The 19390-nt window shown below is 42.6% G+C and overlaps 1 protein-coding gene across 1 annotated transcript in view; it reads left to right on the top strand.

Moving 5' to 3' along the window:
- The window catches only part of CDH13 (cadherin 13), a 599046-nt gene that overhangs the window by 209342 nt on the left and 370314 nt on the right, over nt 1–19390 (top strand). Inside the window, exon 3 of the mRNA XM_083752927.1 lies at nt 3782–3990. Coding sequence (XP_083609053.1) covers nt 3782–3990 — 209 coding nt within the window. The remainder of the gene's footprint in view (nt 1–3781; nt 3991–19390) is intronic.

Below are 19390 nucleotides of genomic sequence, written 5' to 3'. Positions count from 1 at the left end.
CAGAATAATATCAGTTCAATAAAAAAGACACTGAATTACAAGGTGTGGAGAAATAGCAAATCCCACTTTATCTAATCAATATCTCCTCATCTCCCTGAATAGCGAATTTCCCTCACGGGCATTACATTTCCAGCATGCCATTGTTAAGGCTTGTCAAATTACACAAAAAAAGGAATTAATTGCATTGTCTTACTTAAATGTGTGTATTGTTGCTATTTTGACATTTAAATGATTGCTGGTGATACAGACTCCCATCGCTAATGGGAGAGGATGCTGATGGCTGTTTGAAAGCCTCATGGAAAGTCTTCCTTCTCAATCTAGGCAAAAACAGCAAGGGGAGCAAAAGATTGGTTCTTATTATTCCAGAAAAGTACTTGTGCATAACACTCCAATTGCATGACTGCTACATAACTTCTATGCTGCTGCCAATCTTTCAGTCTGTCAAGGGGCATATGAATGGTGTCCCCAAACTTAAAGCTGAATTACTCTACAGAACCAATGCGTGTGGGGGTCTTTCTCTGTTACTCTCTCTGTCTCTCTTTATCTCTGCCAGGAGTGGCTAATATGGTACCCTCCAGAAGTTTTTGTATCACATCTCCCATCATCCCTGACAATTCCTGTTGGGGCTGATGGAAGTTGGAGTTCCCATGATCTAGAGGGCACCAGGTTGAGGAATGGCTAGTTTAGCAGGAAGTCTTGTTCTTTTATTTCAATAAATGCCCTGAGCTCATAACTTCTGCATTAAAAATATATATGGTGCATTTTCATCTAATGAAACAGAGAGCTTCACAGATCAGCAGCCTATTAGAGATGGATCTCAATTCCATAAATATGAAAAGCTTTCCATAAGAAAAAGCCCATGCTGAACATAATTACAGTGGTCTACACAATAACAATTATGGCACTGTTGAAGTGTGGAAATTCATATATTCAGGGAGGCGCTTTGATAGTCAAACCAATCATCCTACAGTAATTTCCATCAAACAAACAGAATTGGTTCTTAATATGAAACAAAATTATTACCCAGCACTGTGTTGTTAGCCTTAAGGATTTTAGATGCCCAGGCCAAGCCTGGGATGATTACTATATCATTATTAACTGAAAACATTTTGTTCTTGCCTGCTGTTTCTCACATTATAAACCTGGGGTAACTGCTCCCAAAGTAGATGCTTATATCTCAAGTTTGTTTAACTCTGCTTTTGATTATATTTTGGTGAATAAATTTCACTCTGGACAAATACTAGAAAATAGTTCACTTCTTTGGACTTCACTGTGTGAAAGATACCTAGTATTTTTGTCCTAGAGTGTCAAGAGGGCTCATTTGGGAATCCTGTAAACCATTAGGGTGACCACCTATGCATCACTCAAACAGAGGACAAACAAGGGCATAAATTTGCATACATTTTGCATATGCTAATAGATGCAACTTGAGAAAAAAATATTATAATTTAAATATAAATACTGAGCCTACTCATTCTACCATTTAGGTGTCAACTGTTGATAGGTAATTTCAAGGCCCCTATACTCAATTCTTAGGATCCTTTATCTTTAAACCAGACTTGCACTTGACCACGCTTCAAATATAGGACTTTTTCAGATAGCAGATTGTCCTCTGTAAAGTCTGAAATGTACCCACCTTATATAAGATTGCCCCATCTCTCCAAAAGGATATTGTAGTCCTGGAAAAAGGTATAGAACCAACCATGATGCAAAGAAAAGTGAATGACATCTGGGTTGTTTTTTTCATTTAGGGAAATAAAGACGGCTATAGGTGGTGGTGAGCATGAGGATAGAAGTTTATCAAATGATGTATATGATGTGGCATGTATAGCAATGCAGGAATTGATATTATTTAGCAAAATGAGTGCTGTTGGGGAACTTGCTTCTCACTAAAATTAAGGAGCAAGGTGGAAATTAGAAGAAATCTGTGTGGATAAACTTGACATTGAGATTTTCTTTTTTTATAGAATATTTATTAAGGTTTTTAATAATAATACAATAAAGGTAGAAAGAAAAAAAATTAGTAACAAAAATACAAAAGTAATTTTTTTTTTAAAAAAACATGCATATTTTCCATTGCTTATTTTCCTTTAACATGTTTCCCGGACCTCCTCGTACCTCCCTTTTTTGTATTCCGATTCAAATTGTTAGTTCACCAAATCCTTACCATTAAGTTTTAACCTGTTTCTAACGCGGGTGGCGCTGTGGGTAAAAGCCTCAGCGCCTAGGGCTTGCCGATCGAAAGGTCGGCGGTTCGAATCCCCGCAGCGGGGTGCGCTCCCGTTGCTCGGTCCCAGCGCCTGCCAACCTAGCAGTTCGAAAGCACCCTCGGGTGCAAGTAGATAAATAGGGACCGCTTTTTAGCGGGAAGGTAAACGGCGTTTCCGTGTGCAGCTCTGGCTCGCCAGAGCAGCGATGTCACACTGGCCATGTGACCCGGAAGTGTCTCCGGACAGCGCTGGCCCCTGGCCTCTTGAGTGAGATGGGCGCACAACCCCAGAGTCTGGCAAGACTGGCCCGTACGGGCAGGGGTACCTTTACCTTTACCTAAGCCTGTTTCTCATATTCCCTTAAAGCATTACAGCTGGAAACCACTTAATTTCTATCCAACATAATTCTAACATTCATTAATTTTACAATATTTCTGTAGATAGTCTTTAAATTTCTTCCATTCTTCTTCCGCCGACTCTTCTCCCTGGTCTCGGATTCTGCCGGTCATTTCTGCCAATCCCATATAGTCCATCACCTTCATCTGCCATTCTTCCAGAGTGGGTAAATCTTGTGTCTTCCAGTACTTTGCAATAAGTATTCTTGCTACTGTTGTAGCATACATAAAGAAAATTCTATCCTTCTTTGGCACCAATTGGCCGACCATGCCCAGGAGAAAGGCCTCTGGTTTCTTCAAGAAGCTATATTTAAATACCTTTTTCATTTCATTATATATCATCAGCAGTGTTTGACATTGAGATTTTCAGAAAATTCTATCCTTTTGTGCAAAGAGTTCTTTGGATCGTGAAAAAAGTCCACAGGCACTTTGACTCCCACAGCCATCCTGCATGAATAACTGGGAAGCTGTTAAAACATATCTACCCCAGTGCTCAGAACTTAAGCCCTCGCCGCCATAGCCCTTTTGACAGATACAAATAAACTTTGTGAATTCAGATTGGATTTCAGTGCCAAAAGTTCCCTCAGAATTTGGCCCTCCCACCCCCCCCTTTTGCTCACTGACACCAGGTACAATAAACCAACCAAGTATTGTATACCCATTAGGTCACTGCTGTGCATTAAAAACCTCTCCTTCAAGAATGCTGCTACGAATTAACCTGGAGCAGGGCTTTTAAGTGCGGCTGCCCCTTTTCTGTGGAATAGCTGTCCTGTTGAGATAGCTGTGCTTCCCAGAAACAAATGAAGTCATTTTGGTTCTAACAAGCTTTCCCTGCGAACAGGTCTCTGCCAGGGTGATACTGTGCAGGGGTCCTGCTCGAGAGTTCCCACAGGCCACTGTGAGAACAGAATGTTGGACTGAAGGAGCCTTTTGCAGATCCAGCAGGATCTCCTTATATCCTTATCTTCCTATTGCTTTAAATTTATCTGCTTTTATTTTTTGTGTAGTTTTGAACTGTTTCTTTGCTGTTTTATTACATTCTGTATATAGCCTTGAGATATGTGTGGAAGGATTAATAATAATAATAATAATAATAATAATAATAATAATAGAAGATATTTAATGGACACTTATGCTCTTGTTTCTATCTCTTTTTTCCCTTTTGCCTCTCTCTAGTGGTATTTGATGATTGTCAAGGAAATCACAAATTGAACTTTGAAGTTTCAAACCCAGGCTTCAAGGTGGAACCAAATGGGGTTTTAGTTGCACTGAGAAATTTATCGGACACTGGCAGAGCCTTATTCATCCATGCCCGGTCAGCTCAGGCTGAAGATACAGCAGAAGTATTGCTTGTCGACAGAAAAGAGAAACAAGGTTCTTTAAAGGTAAGACTAAAACAAATGTAAATCATAAGTTTTCCTGCCGCTAGGGCAGATTACTGGGGACTAGCAGTTAAATGGGGATGTCCTTTAGCCATTTTAACAGAGAATAGTCACTTCAGCTTGATGTTATTTTCCAAAGACTATTAATAATATTTTATGCTCTGCATTGTGAAAGAACATTTGAAAGGAAAACAGTATAGTTCATATTGCATCCAAGGAGTAGGAACTCAGAAGTGTTACAGGAGCAGCTGACCCTTGAAAATCAAATAATTGATTTTGGTGTCTGCCCTGTAATGTGTTGAATGCTTCACTGATTTGAGAGGCTGTTTTTTTTCATTTTTTTACTAATTGTGTTTTTATACATTGTAACCCATCCTGCAAGAAACAACAATAATTGCTAGATCACATGCATTTTTCTGAACTACGTAGTCATGAATCTTGTCAAAGGCATCAATCCAGGTCCACACTCCATACTTAACTACTCCAAAGTGGTCTAACTGAATGCATTGAGATTGCCCCAGCGGGTATGTCATTTGGGAATATTCCATTCTTGTGTTGCTTCCAGTTTATCCCTTTCAGGACAGACAAAAGGAACTACTACTTCAAAGAATATAGGCTCATACCATTTGCTTCCTTGAGATGCTGTGATAGTCATTGACCTAGATGAATTTTAAAAAAGAAATAAGAAATAGACAATCCCTGGCTACTAGCCATAATGGCCTTGTTGCTGGGGAACAAGAGTAGGGAAGGGTCATTTTCATCATGTCCTGCTGCTCTTTCCAGAGGCAGTTGGTTGCCCATGTCAGGAAACAGGGTTCTGGAATAGATCAACCTTTGGTCTGATCCAGCCGGGCTCTTCTTATTTCCTTTCATATCCAACTCCTTTCATATATTGCAATTTCAATCTAAATCCAGCCTTGGCATACAATGAAGGAGGTGGCAGAGAATTGAGGTCCTTTTGCAAACTGATCGAAATGTTTACAGCACATGCAACCACATAACAAAGGAATATCTGAGATAGCCTTCATTTCTGCACCATGGCATTTAGCAAAGAGGCAGTCACGACAATGACTTACAAGACAATTACGCCAGGTACCTTTTTTTACAGACCTATAATTTAGGACGACAAAGAAGCCATAATGAGGAGGTTATAAAGGATGACTGATCCATTGTCTCTCTCCACTATTTAGCTCATCAGGCAGGCAGCAGTTTCATCACATTTCCTGCAGACTTGGTAGTTTGACTTAAATCTTCCATTTAAGAGAAATGTTGGCTGGGAAGAGAAGGCTAAAGCAACTTTTCAAATTATTTTCTCTGCCCAATGTGTTTTGATCTCAACTTTGATCTGTAGAGTGTCTCGTGCAGATTGTGTGGGCAGATGTGTGTTTTCTCTTTTGTTATGTGTGAACCTCCTTTGAGGCTATACAGGGGTTGGAATGAATGGATCACTCTTTCCAGTGCATGGCAGTTTCACATGTTCTGTTTGCCACATTAATAAAAAGTGCCATGTTTGATCAGGCCAATGGCCCATCTACTCTAGCATCCTGTTCTTACAGTGGCCCAACAGATACTTGTGGGGAACCCACAAGCTACAACTGAGTCCAAAGGCACTCTTATCTCCTGCGGTTTCTATTAACTGGTATACGAAAGCCTACTGCCTCTGGCCATGTGATATGCAGTGGTATATCCCCATTGGGATGGTGGGACGGAAAGCAGAGAGCTCAACAGTAGATGAAGCTACAGCCAATAAGAGACAGTGCCAAATAATTATAGTATTGTCCTAATCCTCCTCCCCACTGAAAACTGAGACTAAGGAGGAGGAGGAAGTTTACAGGCAGTACCACCTCCAGGAATGAATGTAAGAAAGAAGGCAGGCAGGTGGGGGCTGGCTGAAGGCAAACTGAGGTTGGTGAGGCAGTGCCCCATTTACTCTAATGGCCCATTTTTATGTGTCTATCTGGAGATTTGTATTTAAGTACATATAAAAGCATTACCATAATATTGTTTTCTGTTATCTGCATAGAATATGTCTCCATTTGACATCTAAGGCCCTCTTATCTATTAAGTTATAGTGGGTGGGCTCAAGGAACAGGGTCTTTTCAGTTGTGGTGCCAATGTACTCAAAGGTTCTTCTCAGAGAGGCCTATATGGCCCATTTCCTGACTTAAAAAGGGGGCCTTTGAGCGAGGCCAAACCAATGTAGGGGTTTCTAGTTGGGGTTTTTTTTGGGGGGGTGGTTTGTTTGTTTTTGTTTTGCTGCTACTGAGTTTGCTGCTAAGTTTGCTATCTGCTCTAACTGCTGATTTCTTATTGCTACTGTTTTTATTATTGCTGATATTGTCACTATTGCTATTGTTGGTGCTTTTATTGTATTGCAAGCATTATGATTAATTTTGCTTTCTATGATTCACTGATTTGAGTTTTCTAGTGGAAGACAAATAATGTCTAGGTATCAGGCAAAAATGTTTCTCTATAACCAGGCCCTTGCACTGATTAAACAATCTATGGTCTTTTAAGGAAAGTATGGCAGAAATCCTGCACCCTACCCATGAGAATTTCACCCAAATGTTATCTCCCATGTGATCATTTTCAAATGCAATTCATTTTCTCATTAACTGATGGAGATTGGTTGGGGGGGGGGGCATGACAGAAAAAAATCCCCTAATTTTAAGACAGATGTCTCCACTTGCTGGCACTCTAGCTTGTACATCTACAGAGTGTTTTCTCTCTAGGCTAAAAGCTTTGCCAGACACACATTCTTGATATGGTCTGTTCCCAGCCTCTCAAACTTCAATCCGGTGTGATTTTACAAGAAGCTTGGCTGCTTTTATTTATGCTTTGTAGCCAGAACATGTCAGCTGGCAAACAGTGCCACGTCTCCATCTGTGGGCAAGATGAATCTTGGCTAAGAATAGCTCTGCTTGGAACCTTAGCTTGTTAGTAAAATTGTGTAGGGTTAAGAATAGGCATATGCTGGTTTGCTGCTTAGCGTTTCAATCTGCAGATGTAGCAGAACCTCATTTAACGGGAGCGTAAGAACTCTTAAAAACCTTTCCCCACTGACTGTGACTCTTGCTCCAGTTTGGAATGCTGTAGCTGACACCTGTGAAATCCTGTTGTTAAATTGCCCTATTTGCGGGAAACCTGACATATCTGGGAATGATTGATGGCTCAGCGATCTCTTAATACGTGGGCTGCCATCTGGGGGAAACTTTGCTCTGGAGAACAACACATCAAATGGTCCTAAGGCACATGATGCAGGGTTTTTTTTTGGTTGAAGCTAAGTGGACTTGATCCTGACAATTGTTTGCATGGCAGATTATTTGGAAACCATGGACACAATTGGGTGCAGAGTTAAGCACATGAGCAGTGCACTTCCATCTTTAAATTGGCAGCGTGTGAATCCACTACAGATCAACCACTACTGATGTAATGTGCTTTATGTGGGTCTTGTATCTGATCTGGATCCGAAACTGTTATATTGCCATGGTAAATATAATGCTTGACTCTTGAGCATCTTGGCAGACTGTAAAAGTGGTGTGCAGTGGCCAGACCATTCACAGGAGTAGATGGCTGTCATCAAGCTACCCCTCTGCTGAGAGATCTTCACAGGTTGCCAGTTAATATCCAGCCAGGTTGTAGGTTCTTGTGTTAATTCGCAAGGCCCTAAACAACTGGCCCCAAAGAACCTCAAGGACCACCTAATTCCTTATGCTCCACCCAGATCACTGAGATCCTCTGATGGAGCACTTCTGCTGGTTTTCCACACCCCTAAGGTTTGGTTGGCCTTTCCTAGGGACTCAGCCTTTAGTGTAGCTGGCCCAGGCCTGTGTAACTCTCTGCCAGTGGGTATCATCCCTGTTTTACCCCAACAGCAACCATGCTTGAGAGAGAGACTTCATAACTGATCTAACTATAAGATTGAAGCAGGGCTTGTCCCCCCATCATAGTGGATTGTTATTCCATCAGAACAGAGGAGAGAAGGGGAGCAGGGCTGTCCCATCTGAGTGACCATCTGCCTTGGTCTCTCCTGAACCAACTCCTAGAGACCAGCTACCTGAACTGTTTCCATCTCAGCTGCTTATTAAACTAACTTTAATGAACCGGTGCCAGACCTGCCCCCCCCCCATCCTTCTTCCCTCTTCCTCACTTTTTCCTTGTAAGATTGTAAGCCTGAGGTCAGGGACTGTTTTACTGCTGATCTTTACAAGCTGCTCCAAAAGCCTTTTAGTGGGGCAAATCCTGTTTAAATATATACATGAAACCAATTCAGATCCAGGTCTTACAAGTCACAGCCCAAACTACAACTGCAAACTTCTAACCAATACACCACACTCTCATGATTTCCACTCTGCGTACAACAAATGTAAACTTTGCAATATTCAAACCTCGTAATAAATCAAACCTGAACAGACAATTTGCTATTATTCCATTTAGCCTTCGTGCTTTTGTATAATGTTTTCCCTTATGAAGCAGTCAAAACGCTGAGCTCTGTAATTTATTGGGGCATTGGAGACACAGCACCCTAGCATGGGGTTTTTCTCATCAGCATAGCTTTACCATATTTGGCTCTCACTGAGCTCCACTTTGAAAGCTCCAGTTTGTTCTGAGTCACAACCTTGGGCGAATAAATCATCACCTCTAAGCAAGGAGGGAAATATGTTTAATCAACAATTAGGCTTATGCAACTAGAGAGCTACCTCAGTTGTATCTAGAAAGCTGAAACATATCCCTCTGTCAATATATAATTGGGGCAACGTTGCTTAGTGTTTTTTGAACATTGAGAGAATACAGCAGGGATACAGAACTCTTTTCAACCTGAGGGCCACACTTCTTTCTGGACAACCTTCCAGTGGCTGCATGCTAGGGGTGAACAAAACAATAGATATATATTTTTTACCTTTGTACAGTAGACTGGCGGCAACACATTGGATGGGATTAATCATTGACATTAATGAACTTAAATTCAGTGAGTCTCCTCTGAGTAAGACTAGCGTTGAATACCACAATACTCCTCTGTGACCTCCATCTAGGTAAGCAAGAGTTGTTATCAGAGTTCACAGTCATTTTCCAGCCAGGCAAATCTGAAAGGTGGGGCTGGTGAAAGGTGGGGTCTCAGCTGAAGCAAACAGAAATTTGGGGTTTCTCCGAATTGACAATTGTTCTGATTTAGCACAAAAGAGCAGGTTTTCCCTGAGAAAGGAGAAGGGCAAGGGGGAAAATTCTCAGACCCACGCTTTCTAGGCATGGGACAAGGGCAGTGTTGACAAGTCCACATTGTCCTTAGGAACATAGGAAGCTGCTTTATCCATTGATTGGTCCATCCAGTGCAGTATTGTTGACACAAACTGTGCCATGGCTCACTAATAGAGCATCTGTCTTGCATACAGCAGGTCCCTGGTTTAATCCTCAGATAGGAATGGAAGGTAACCCTCTTTGATATGATGTAAAGCTGCTGCCAGTCAGTATGGGCAGCATTGAGCTAGATCAGGCATAGGCAAACTCCGGCCCTCCAGATGTTTGGGACTACAATTCCCATCATCCCTGACCACTGGTCCTGTTAGCTATGGATGATGAGAATTGTAGCCCCAAACATCTGGAGGGCCGGGGTTTGCCTATGCCTGAGCTAGATGAACCAAAGGTCTGATTCAGTAGGAAGAAGCTTCTAATATTCCCATGACTGGCAGCACCTCTACAGTCCTCAATCTGCAGCCCTAATCTGGAGATGCTGGGGACTGCATGAAAAGCAGCCACTTTGCCCTGGGCATGCACCTGGCAACCCCATAACTGTTGCATTTCCACATTCATAATGATACCACTTATGGGATGCTTGGCTCAACTTATTTGCATCTTTTGCCCAACAGGGTTGTATTTATAGGAGCATGTTTTTTTGATTGATTAGTCCCTCATACATTCCTGTAATCTGTTGGTGATGGACATGCTTTCTGCCAGTTCTACGTAAGTGCTCCTTGTCAAGGGGTCAAGATTAATAGCTCCTTTCTTCTCCATCCTGAGTGCTTTGAGAAAAGACTTAATTGCAACACTTACGCCAACTCATAATCATCCTGAAATGTGTTTCTCAATTAATAAACCAATCTTCAAATGCAGTGAACACACTGTTTGATGAATAATACTTGATAACAACAAACTGAGTTAGAATCTATCTATATCTATATCTATATCAATATCATCTATATCTATATATCTATATCTATATCTATATATCTATATTTATATCTATATCTATATCTATATCATCTATGAATGAGAGAGATCTATATATATTGGTGCACTTTGCAGGACAATGAAATGAGAATAGCTTGATTCTCAGTGAAGACATGTCAATAACAGTGAATGGAGCACTGATCCACCAACCTCAGTCTGCCCCCAGCTAGCATGCATGCCTTTTTACTTACAAATAGTCAGGGGATGGCTCTGCCTACTATTGTCTCTGGCTCCACCTGCCTTCTGCCCTACCTATTTCAGTGAGCACCAGCTACCACGTTGACTTTTGCTGTGCCCCCCACTCTATTTCAAGTAGCACCTCTGCTTTCTAAGGCAGCTTTGTGCTTCAAATTAGCAACCACACTCCAGCACACATATCCCAACCTGGCACCCTCCCAAGGTAATTTGACACCAGTTCCCATCACCCCTGACCATGGGTCATGATGGCTGGGGTTGATGGGAATTTAAGTTATGCAGCATAGAATCATACCATAGGATCATTTCATAGGATCACATCTGGACAACACCTGGCTGAGAGAGCTGTTCTGACAAATAGTTTTGTCATCCTTTGATACCTATAAGCAGGAGTCACTGGGAAGTGCTGAAAGGCCAACAGGGAAAACACAAGAGGAAAAGCTCTTCCAAATGCCTTAGCTTTCTTTATGTGTGCCTATTTTGGTGCCTGTAGATGTGTGTGCATGTTTGTGCACATGCTTTCAAAAGAGCCACACAGCCGGGAGAACTTTTCATCATCATTAATAAGTATGATCAATACACATGTGAGTGGAATTACACTGTCCAGTTTTGGTTAATTATAGATTCTGGTAGATTATACTGCTGGGGGAAGCTTGCATCAGGGATAGGGAATTTGTGGCCCTCACTCCAGATGTTGTCAGCCAGCTCCTCTCAGGTATGGGTAATACAGCCAATGGTCAGGCATGATGGGAGCTTTAGTCTAGCAACTTCTAAATAGCAGGCAACAGATTTCCCTTCCCATCTTACCGGGGGGGGGGGGGGATCCAGCATAAAAAGTTTCCTTGATGCAAAACTGAAACAAAACTTGGAAGGTTATTAGGCTGGAAACTTTTGTCCCTCTGGCATGGTATATCTGTGTGGAAAAAAGAAAGAAAGAAAGACGACACATCCACCCCTCCTTTTGTTTGTTTTTTACCCTCTTTCAATGACTTGTATTCCAAATTGTTCTGCAGAATATGTGCCCATTCTCTTTCAAAACTAGGCCTGAATGTTTTTGTGGAGAAGAAACAGCAGTAGTTGATGCAAAATGCTGCCAATATGAGATTTTTCAAAACCTATTTAAAACAACAACAATCTCTGACCAGCCAAGTTTTAAAATATTGGAGAATCAAACTTGGCCGTTTAGACGGTCACCTACATAATTTGGTTCCAGCATTTGCAAAACAGCAACTAATGGAGTCCCAGCACTCTCTTGATTCTCAGGTCATGACACAACTAGGCACCAATCAGTCATGCATTGTATGACAAGCCCTATTAAATATTCAGCTGTTCTCCATGGTGATTAGGAACCATTGTTTAAAACGCTTCTGCTGCAATGAAGTAAAACATCCAAGCTCAGTTTGATTGGTGATGCAAACACACAATCCTATTTAAGCACCTTGGAGAACTGTATCATGCTAGGATCTTATGGTATGAATCCAAAAGAAGGCAAAATACACCACAGACAAAATCTGTGAGTTTATTTTTGAGAGAAAAAGAGAGAGAGAATTAATTTTTGCCAAGTTATTTTCTTCAGCAACTGCAAGCACAGAATCCAAGGCTTATTCCGAATGAACCATAATGTTTAGTAGGAGAAAATATTTGATTATATTTCTATGCTGCTTTTCATTCAAATGAATTCCAAAGTGGCTTGCAAACAATAAATAAGAATAGCATGATAAAGCATCACAGAACATTAAAACTATATCACATATCATATAGAATAATTAACAAATCATCAGTGAAGCAATTACAATCTATAAAACAGTTGACGAAGCAGCAACTAAAAATAAGCTAAAATCACAATTAAAAGCAAATGTCATGTTATATGGTTAACAAATCAATACAGCATTTATAAGCTATAAAACAATATTAACAACATTAACAAAATAGCAGCCAAAAATAAACTAAGCAACTACGGAGGTGGTGGAAATGAGGGAAATCATTCAAAATTTCTGCCAAATTCTGCTGGCAGCACATTCTAGAATTGTTGGGTCCATTCACTGAACTGTAAAGGAAAAATCATTTTAACATCTATTTATTTTAGGAAATCAGAATCTATAGAAGTGGCTGAACTCTGAAACAGGCTATGACAGGGTCAAGATTGCTGCACAAGACCTGTAGTCTAGGTCAGTGGTAGATGGTGAGATGGTTCACTAAGCAAAACTGCTAGCTGCCTTGGGAAAGAGCCCTGTAGCTCAGTGATATAGATCTCGTTTGCATGCAGAAGGTCTTAGGTTCAACCTCCGACATCTCCTGGTATGGTTTGCAAAAACACTTATCTGAAACCCTGGAGAGCCACTACCAGTTAATGTAATGCTGAGCTAGATGGACCAATGGTCCAACTCAATTTAAGGCAGCTTCCTCCTTTTTTTTTATGTGTGGCAGTAGAACATAGGGAGGAACCCTCTCAACCATTGCCTTTCCTAATCTGATGGTGGTGTAGGTGGGGAGGGACATAAAAAGCAGAACTGTGCAAGTAGACAATTATTATTTGAATGGTTGTCTCTGCTGACGTCAGTGACCTGAATCCAATTCCCAGAATGGTTTAACAACTCATCCCTCTTTCCAATGAACTTTGAGAAGATGGGGCTTAAAAAACAGACACTTGAGCTTTCTTCCTCACCTGCTATTCAACTTGCTTGGTCGGGTTTTGGTTTCTGGATCACAGCTGTGTTCAGCTATAACCCCCAAGGCACAACCACAGTGATGTGGGAAGCTCTGAGCCACTCAGGAGCCCCTGGGCGGTGGAATCTGTGAGTTCTCCAACTGTTTTATGCCATATCAAGCTGCCACAGGGGGTGGGATAGGATCTGACAGCTATGTTCCACATAAAGCGATATGCAGCATGGGGGAAGAATGGAGGGGGAGAGAACATTTCTGAGGTGAATCAGCAACAGTATTTGTTTCTCATTTGTATAAAAGTTGCAGAAAATAGCTCTCAGACATGTGCCAGGACTTTCTTGAGGTCAAATCTAGCTGGGAGCTTCATGGGGGTGAATAGGAAAGAAAGTTCAGAGCAATATAAGCAGTGTAAACAGTATGTACAACCATCCAAGAAGGTTTGCTGGAGTAATTGACATGACCTAAGGTGACTTCCTCTCTGTCTCTTTTTCTTTCATCTACAACACAATGTGACAGTATTTTTTCTCCACCAACAGTATTTATCTTTGTGTCGCTGCTGTGTGTGCATGTTGCTTGCTGTGTGCATGTGTGTGGATGTGTGCATCAGGGGTAGTTAATAATGTGCCCTTCAGATGTTATGAGCCCTAGCCAGCATGGCCTATGGTAATAAGAACATAAGAAGTTTGAGCTAGATCAGAGCAGTTTCCCATCTAGACTAGCATCCTGTTCTCACAGTGGCCAACTAGTGGAAAACCACAAGCAGGACCCAAACACAATATCACACTCCCTTCCTGCAATTTCCAGCAGCTGATAACCAGAAACATCACTGCCTCTGACTGTGGAGGCACCACTACAGAGGCATTGTGGCTAGTGACCATTGATAGCCCTCTCCCCCATGAATTTATCCAGTCTTCTTTTAAAGCCACCCAAGTTGGTGGCTATCAGTGCATCATATTGGAGTGAGTTCCATGGTTTAACCATGTGGTCTGAGCTGATAGGAATTGTAGTTTGGTTGGCACCAAGTTGGCTGCTATTACTATATATTAAATTTGTATACCACCCATCACCCACAGATCTCAGGGTAGTCCACAACATAAAAATACAAGATAAATACCACAAAACGCATAACAAAAACAAAAACAAACCAATAACCCCCCTCCCCTCCCACAAACACATTTAAAAGGGTATTGGATGCTAAGCAGCCAAAGGCCTGGTTTAGGACATGCTATGGTCCAGTGTTGGACCATTTCGATCGGATACTTCCTACTGATGTGGATAGATTCCTCCAAGTTGGTAGGCCCACCACCTGCCTCCTTGATCCGTGCCCGTCTTGGCTGATTAGGGAGTGTCCAGATGTTGTGCGGACCCCCCTGATTGAAATTATCAATTTGTCCCTTGACACGGGGACATTCCCAGGGGAACTGAAGGAAGCAGTGGTGTGTCCACTCTTAAAAAAAACTTCATTAGATCCCTTAGACCTATCTGATTACCGCCCAGTTTCAAATCTTCCATACCTGGGTAAGGTAATTGAGAGAGCGGTTGCTGAACAGCTTGGTAGGTTTCTGGAGGAAACATCGGCATTAGATCCATTTCAGTCTGGTTTCCGTCCTGGTTTTGGGACGGAGACAGCTCTGGTTGCCCTAACAGATGATCTCCGTAGACAACTGGATCGAGGCGGGTCAGGACTGCTGATCCTTTTAGATTTGTCAGCAGCCTTTGACATGGTTGATCATGATCTTCTGAACCACCGCTTCGCAGACGTGGGGATACAGGGCATAGCCCGTAACTGGTTGTGCTCTTTTATCTCTGGTCGGGGACAGAGGGTGGCACTAGGGAGGGAAATGTTGTCGCGCCACTCCTTGGTGTGTGGAGTGCCGCAGGGCGCAATTCTCTCCCCAATGCTTTTTAACATCTTTATGCGCCCCCTTGCCCAGATTATCTGGAGCTTTGGGCTGGGCTGTCACCAATACGCTGATGACACTCAGCTCTATCTGCTGATGGATGGCCACACTGACTCGGCCCCAAAGACACTGACCAGATGCTTGGAAGCTGTGGCTGGATGGTTTCGTGGGAGCCGATTGAAACTAAATCCTTCGAAGACAGAGGTCCTATGGCTAGGTCGGGATGGCATGGGGATGAGGGACCAACTCCCTTCTCTTGCGGGGGCCCAATTAGTGCCATTGCCTTCCGTTAAGAGTTTGGGTGTAATCCTTGACGCCTCCCTTTCCATGGAGGCGCAAGTTACAGCAACAGCCAAGGCGACATTTTTCCACCTTCGCCGCATCAAGCAGTTGGTCCCTTACCTTTCCCGCCCCGACCTGGCCACAGTGATCCATGCGACGGTCATCTCCAGGCTTGACTACTGTAATTCGCTCTATGCGGGGCTGCCCTTGAAGCCGTCCCAGAAACTCCAGCGGGTACAGAATGCTGCAGCGAGGCTCCTCACGGGGTCTCTGCCATGGGAGCATATTCACCCAGTGCTTTTCAAGCTGCACTGGCTCCCGGTGGAGTACAGGGTCAGATTTAAGGTGCTGCTTTTGACCTTTAAAGCCCTTCACGGCCTAGGACCCTCGTACCTACGGGACCGCCTCTCCTGGTATGCCCCACGGAGAGCCTCAAGGTCCATAAATAACAACACCCTAGTGGTCCCAGGCCCTAAGGAAGTTAGATTGGCTTCAACCAGAGCCAGGGCCTTTTCAACTCTGGCTCCAGCCTGGTGGAACGCTCTGCCTCATGAGACCAGGGCCCTGCAGGATCTGATTTCTTTCCGCAGGGCCTGTAAGACAGAGTTGTTCCGCCTGGCCTTTGGCTTGGAGCCAATTTGATTCCCTCCCTCTCTTTTTTCCTTTCTTTTCCTTCTCCTCCTGTGATGAGGCTACATTTTAATATTTTCATGTTCCATTATTTTAATGTTGTATTTTATTTTTGTTTTTAAATTGTAATCATTCATCTTGTTTTTATTATTGTTTGTAAGCCGCTCTGAGCCCGGCCTTGGCTGGGGAGGGCAGGGTATAAATAAAAAATTATTATTATTATTATTATGTGGTTGGAATCAATATGGTCAATGTCTGTCTAGCTACCTCCATGTGTGACTGCTGTTGTATGTTTGTGGTACATGTGCTGTGTGAAGTGGAGTCCAAATTAGCTTCCTGCTGAGACTGGTGATGTGCAAACTCCCCTTAGCTGAATTTGAAAATGGCTCAGGAGCTACATTCACTTTTGGAGAGCTATCAGAAGAAGGAAAAACAATTCATTTCCCTCCTTGGAGTTCAAAAAAGACATGTAATAAGGACTGGTGTCAGGAGTCACTGGCACAGGCATAGGCAAACTCGACCCTCCAGATGTTTTGGGACTACAACCCCCATCATCCCTAGCTAACAGGACCAGTGGTCAGGGATGATGGGAATTGTAGTCTCAAAACATCTGGAGGGCCGAGTTTACCTGTGCCTGCTCTGGCACTTGTTAAGGCCTATGCAATAGTTGCCAATCTCTAGCTCAGTAATTCCATTTACCTTTGGAGAGCTCTCAGAACAATCTAATTCCATCCCCTCTAAACAGAGATGTGATCAAGGCTGGTGTTGAGGCCAGCAGTGTCTGACATGATAGGTCAGCATCATCAGGCTCTAGCCTGTTGGGATGTCCTGCATGCTTCCAGCCAAAGAATGCATACAACAGATAATTATTACAGGGCTCCGAATACACGGGCACACATATTCTAGTGCCTGGGCAACTGTTCCCAGGTTGGTGCCCTATGGAGAAGGTGAGGCAGCATGGGAGGCCACACTCCTCCACCAACTTATGTACCCTCCTCTGACGGGTTTTGCTCATGCAACTGAAAATTTCTCTGCGGAAGTCATCACTGCTCTTCCCACTTCAAGCTTCTCCTGGTTCTAGGAGACACCAGGGCAGGGAATGGAGGGCATTCTCCCAATCCTGCCCTGATGAGCCTTTTCCTCTTCCTCTGTTGTGTCCTGTGCCCCCTTCCATCCCTGATAGCTCCAACCCCTCCTCTTGCCCTGGCTCCTGCCTCTGAAGTGGCACAGAACCTCCCAAAGCACTGACTCCCTCTCCCAATCTGCACCTCCCTTGCCTGCATCACACTCTTGCCAGAGCCCTGCCAGTCCCTGACATGAGGCCTACTACCAATCACTAAAGCCTCCTTGACATGGTCCTCCATGCTGATGTTATCTGCTCATCTGTCTTCATCCAGCGACTAAACAATGACAGGAGGAGCAGCAGCTGCCTTTTTTCTCCTTGACCTTGGCCCTCTTGGGAGCAGGTGTTGATTGGGTCCAGTGAGGAAGGCAACTGAATAGGCAGCAGCAACAGTGGCAAAGAGGAGGAGGAGACTTTATTCAAGGAGGGGGCTCCACTGGAAACATGGCTAACTAAAAAAAGATGAAACAACAACCCTGGAACTTGCACGGTGCATAATGATCTTATACTATATTAGATTGTTTATAATTTCATCTATTGCTTTTCTGAATTACTGCTTACACAGAGCTAGACAAGTGACTGAAAGGAAGGATTTGTAAGACCCACTGGTCTCTGGGGCCTTAGAAATCCTCTTTTTTTTTACAGTGGGTCTTTGTTTAGCTCCACGGAAACACTAATTAGTGTCCAATATTATGACTAAAAATGGATTTAACTTTTAATCATGTGCAGGAACTCGTTTGTTTTTATTCCAGACTGCGAAGGAGCTTTTGGGACTGTCATGTTTCAGTGGTTGTTTTGTCTTGCCATGTTCAAGACAGATATTTTGCCTAATATCATTGGGCCTTTCTGGTTACAACTGCAGCAAGCAGGAAAGTGAAAAAAGAATAGGCAGCTCAGGAAGATCACATAGGGAAAATGGCATCTGTTCCTAGGTACCATTTAGTTGCTTTTGCAAAGAGCTATTTAAAATAATAATCGTCATACAGTGGATGTTAATTAGGATTGACAAATCTGTTAATTCTGGATCCTCTCCATTTCTTATTTTTCCAATCTTCAGTTCTTTACATTTCTACATCAGTTTGTGATGTCTTTTGCTTTAAGTCCTCATGAAAATTTATCAGCAAATTTTCCCTAATATACCATTCAATAATTAATTTAACTTGCTAGATTTTTATTTATTTCTTCTTTTTACAAAAAGTAACTCCAAATGACTTACAACAATACCTGTGTTATTTGTCTAATATACACATTTTCGCAAAGCATTTCCCCCTAATATAATGGGTTTTTTCTTTTCACTAGTGTGTGTGTATCTCACAATAGTTGGATGGAAGACTGCATTGCAAAATTCAGAGAAGTGCATATTTTGAAGGATGTTCCAATTATGTACGGTATTAGTTCAGAAAGTGTGAGTTGTGTGAGTTTAGCTTTAAATGCAGAGGGAATAGAATTTATCCCCCATCCCTCGGATGCTATAGAGATGCATGGTGTAAGCATTGCTGAGAAAGCACCTGGTGAATTTGACTAAACTCAATGAAAGACTGTTAACATTGGCTTGCACATTCCTGGCAGTTGCAAGTTAGACTTCTAAAGTTTTGCTGTCAATGTTAAATCATCAAGAAAGATTACTCCAGGTAACTCTTCCACAGCTCCCATCAATAATGCCTGGTCGAGCTCCGTCCTTTAGAGACTTAAAATTTACAGTGAGCCTAACATGCTTTTGTGGCCACATAATTATTTTTATTATGCTCTGTGGCAGTGTTGGCTGCCAAAAGAGGTTGTCCTAAAATCCCAATGTGACAAAAATCAATTTTCAGATGCAAATTAGAGTGCCATAGGTGACATTTTTCATACCCAATAAATTGCTTGTCTGTGGCTTTGAACTAATGGCCACATAAACAAGAGAGATTGGTGGTGAGGCGTTGCATTATAATATCTACCTATGTGACTTGTGCTACACCAAACTACAAAGGACCTCACAAGGGTTGCTGTATTCTTTCCTACATTCTCCCTCTAAATTTAGCCTGTATGTGAATTGAATCAACTCTCCTGTCCCTCCAGAACAGCCTAACACAACCTTGGCTAGATGCTGTTGGACTTCAACCATCATCATCTCCAGCCATCATGGGCATTGGTCAAGGACAATGGCAGCAGTAGTCCAACAACATTCCCCAAAATTTGGGAAGGTTGCTTTGGGCAAGGTTGGAGGAAAACTCAGGTTGAATGCAGCCTTCCATGCTTTGATATATGCCCCTCCTCCTTAGCCACACCCACCCTCAGCAGACCACGTCCTTCACTGGCCTGGATTCATACCCTCCTGGAGTGTTTTTGCCTGGCTGGAATGTGTCTTTGTACTCTGGTAATGCTCCTTGCTTTACTGGAATGA

Source organism: Podarcis gaigeae, assembly GCF_964106915.1.
Source record: "Podarcis gaigeae genome assembly, chromosome: 8".
NCBI lineage: Eukaryota > Metazoa > Chordata > Lepidosauria > Squamata > Lacertidae > Podarcis > Podarcis gaigeae.
Note: the sequence above shows the minus strand (reverse complement) of the source record. Positions and strands in the feature narration are given on the sequence as shown.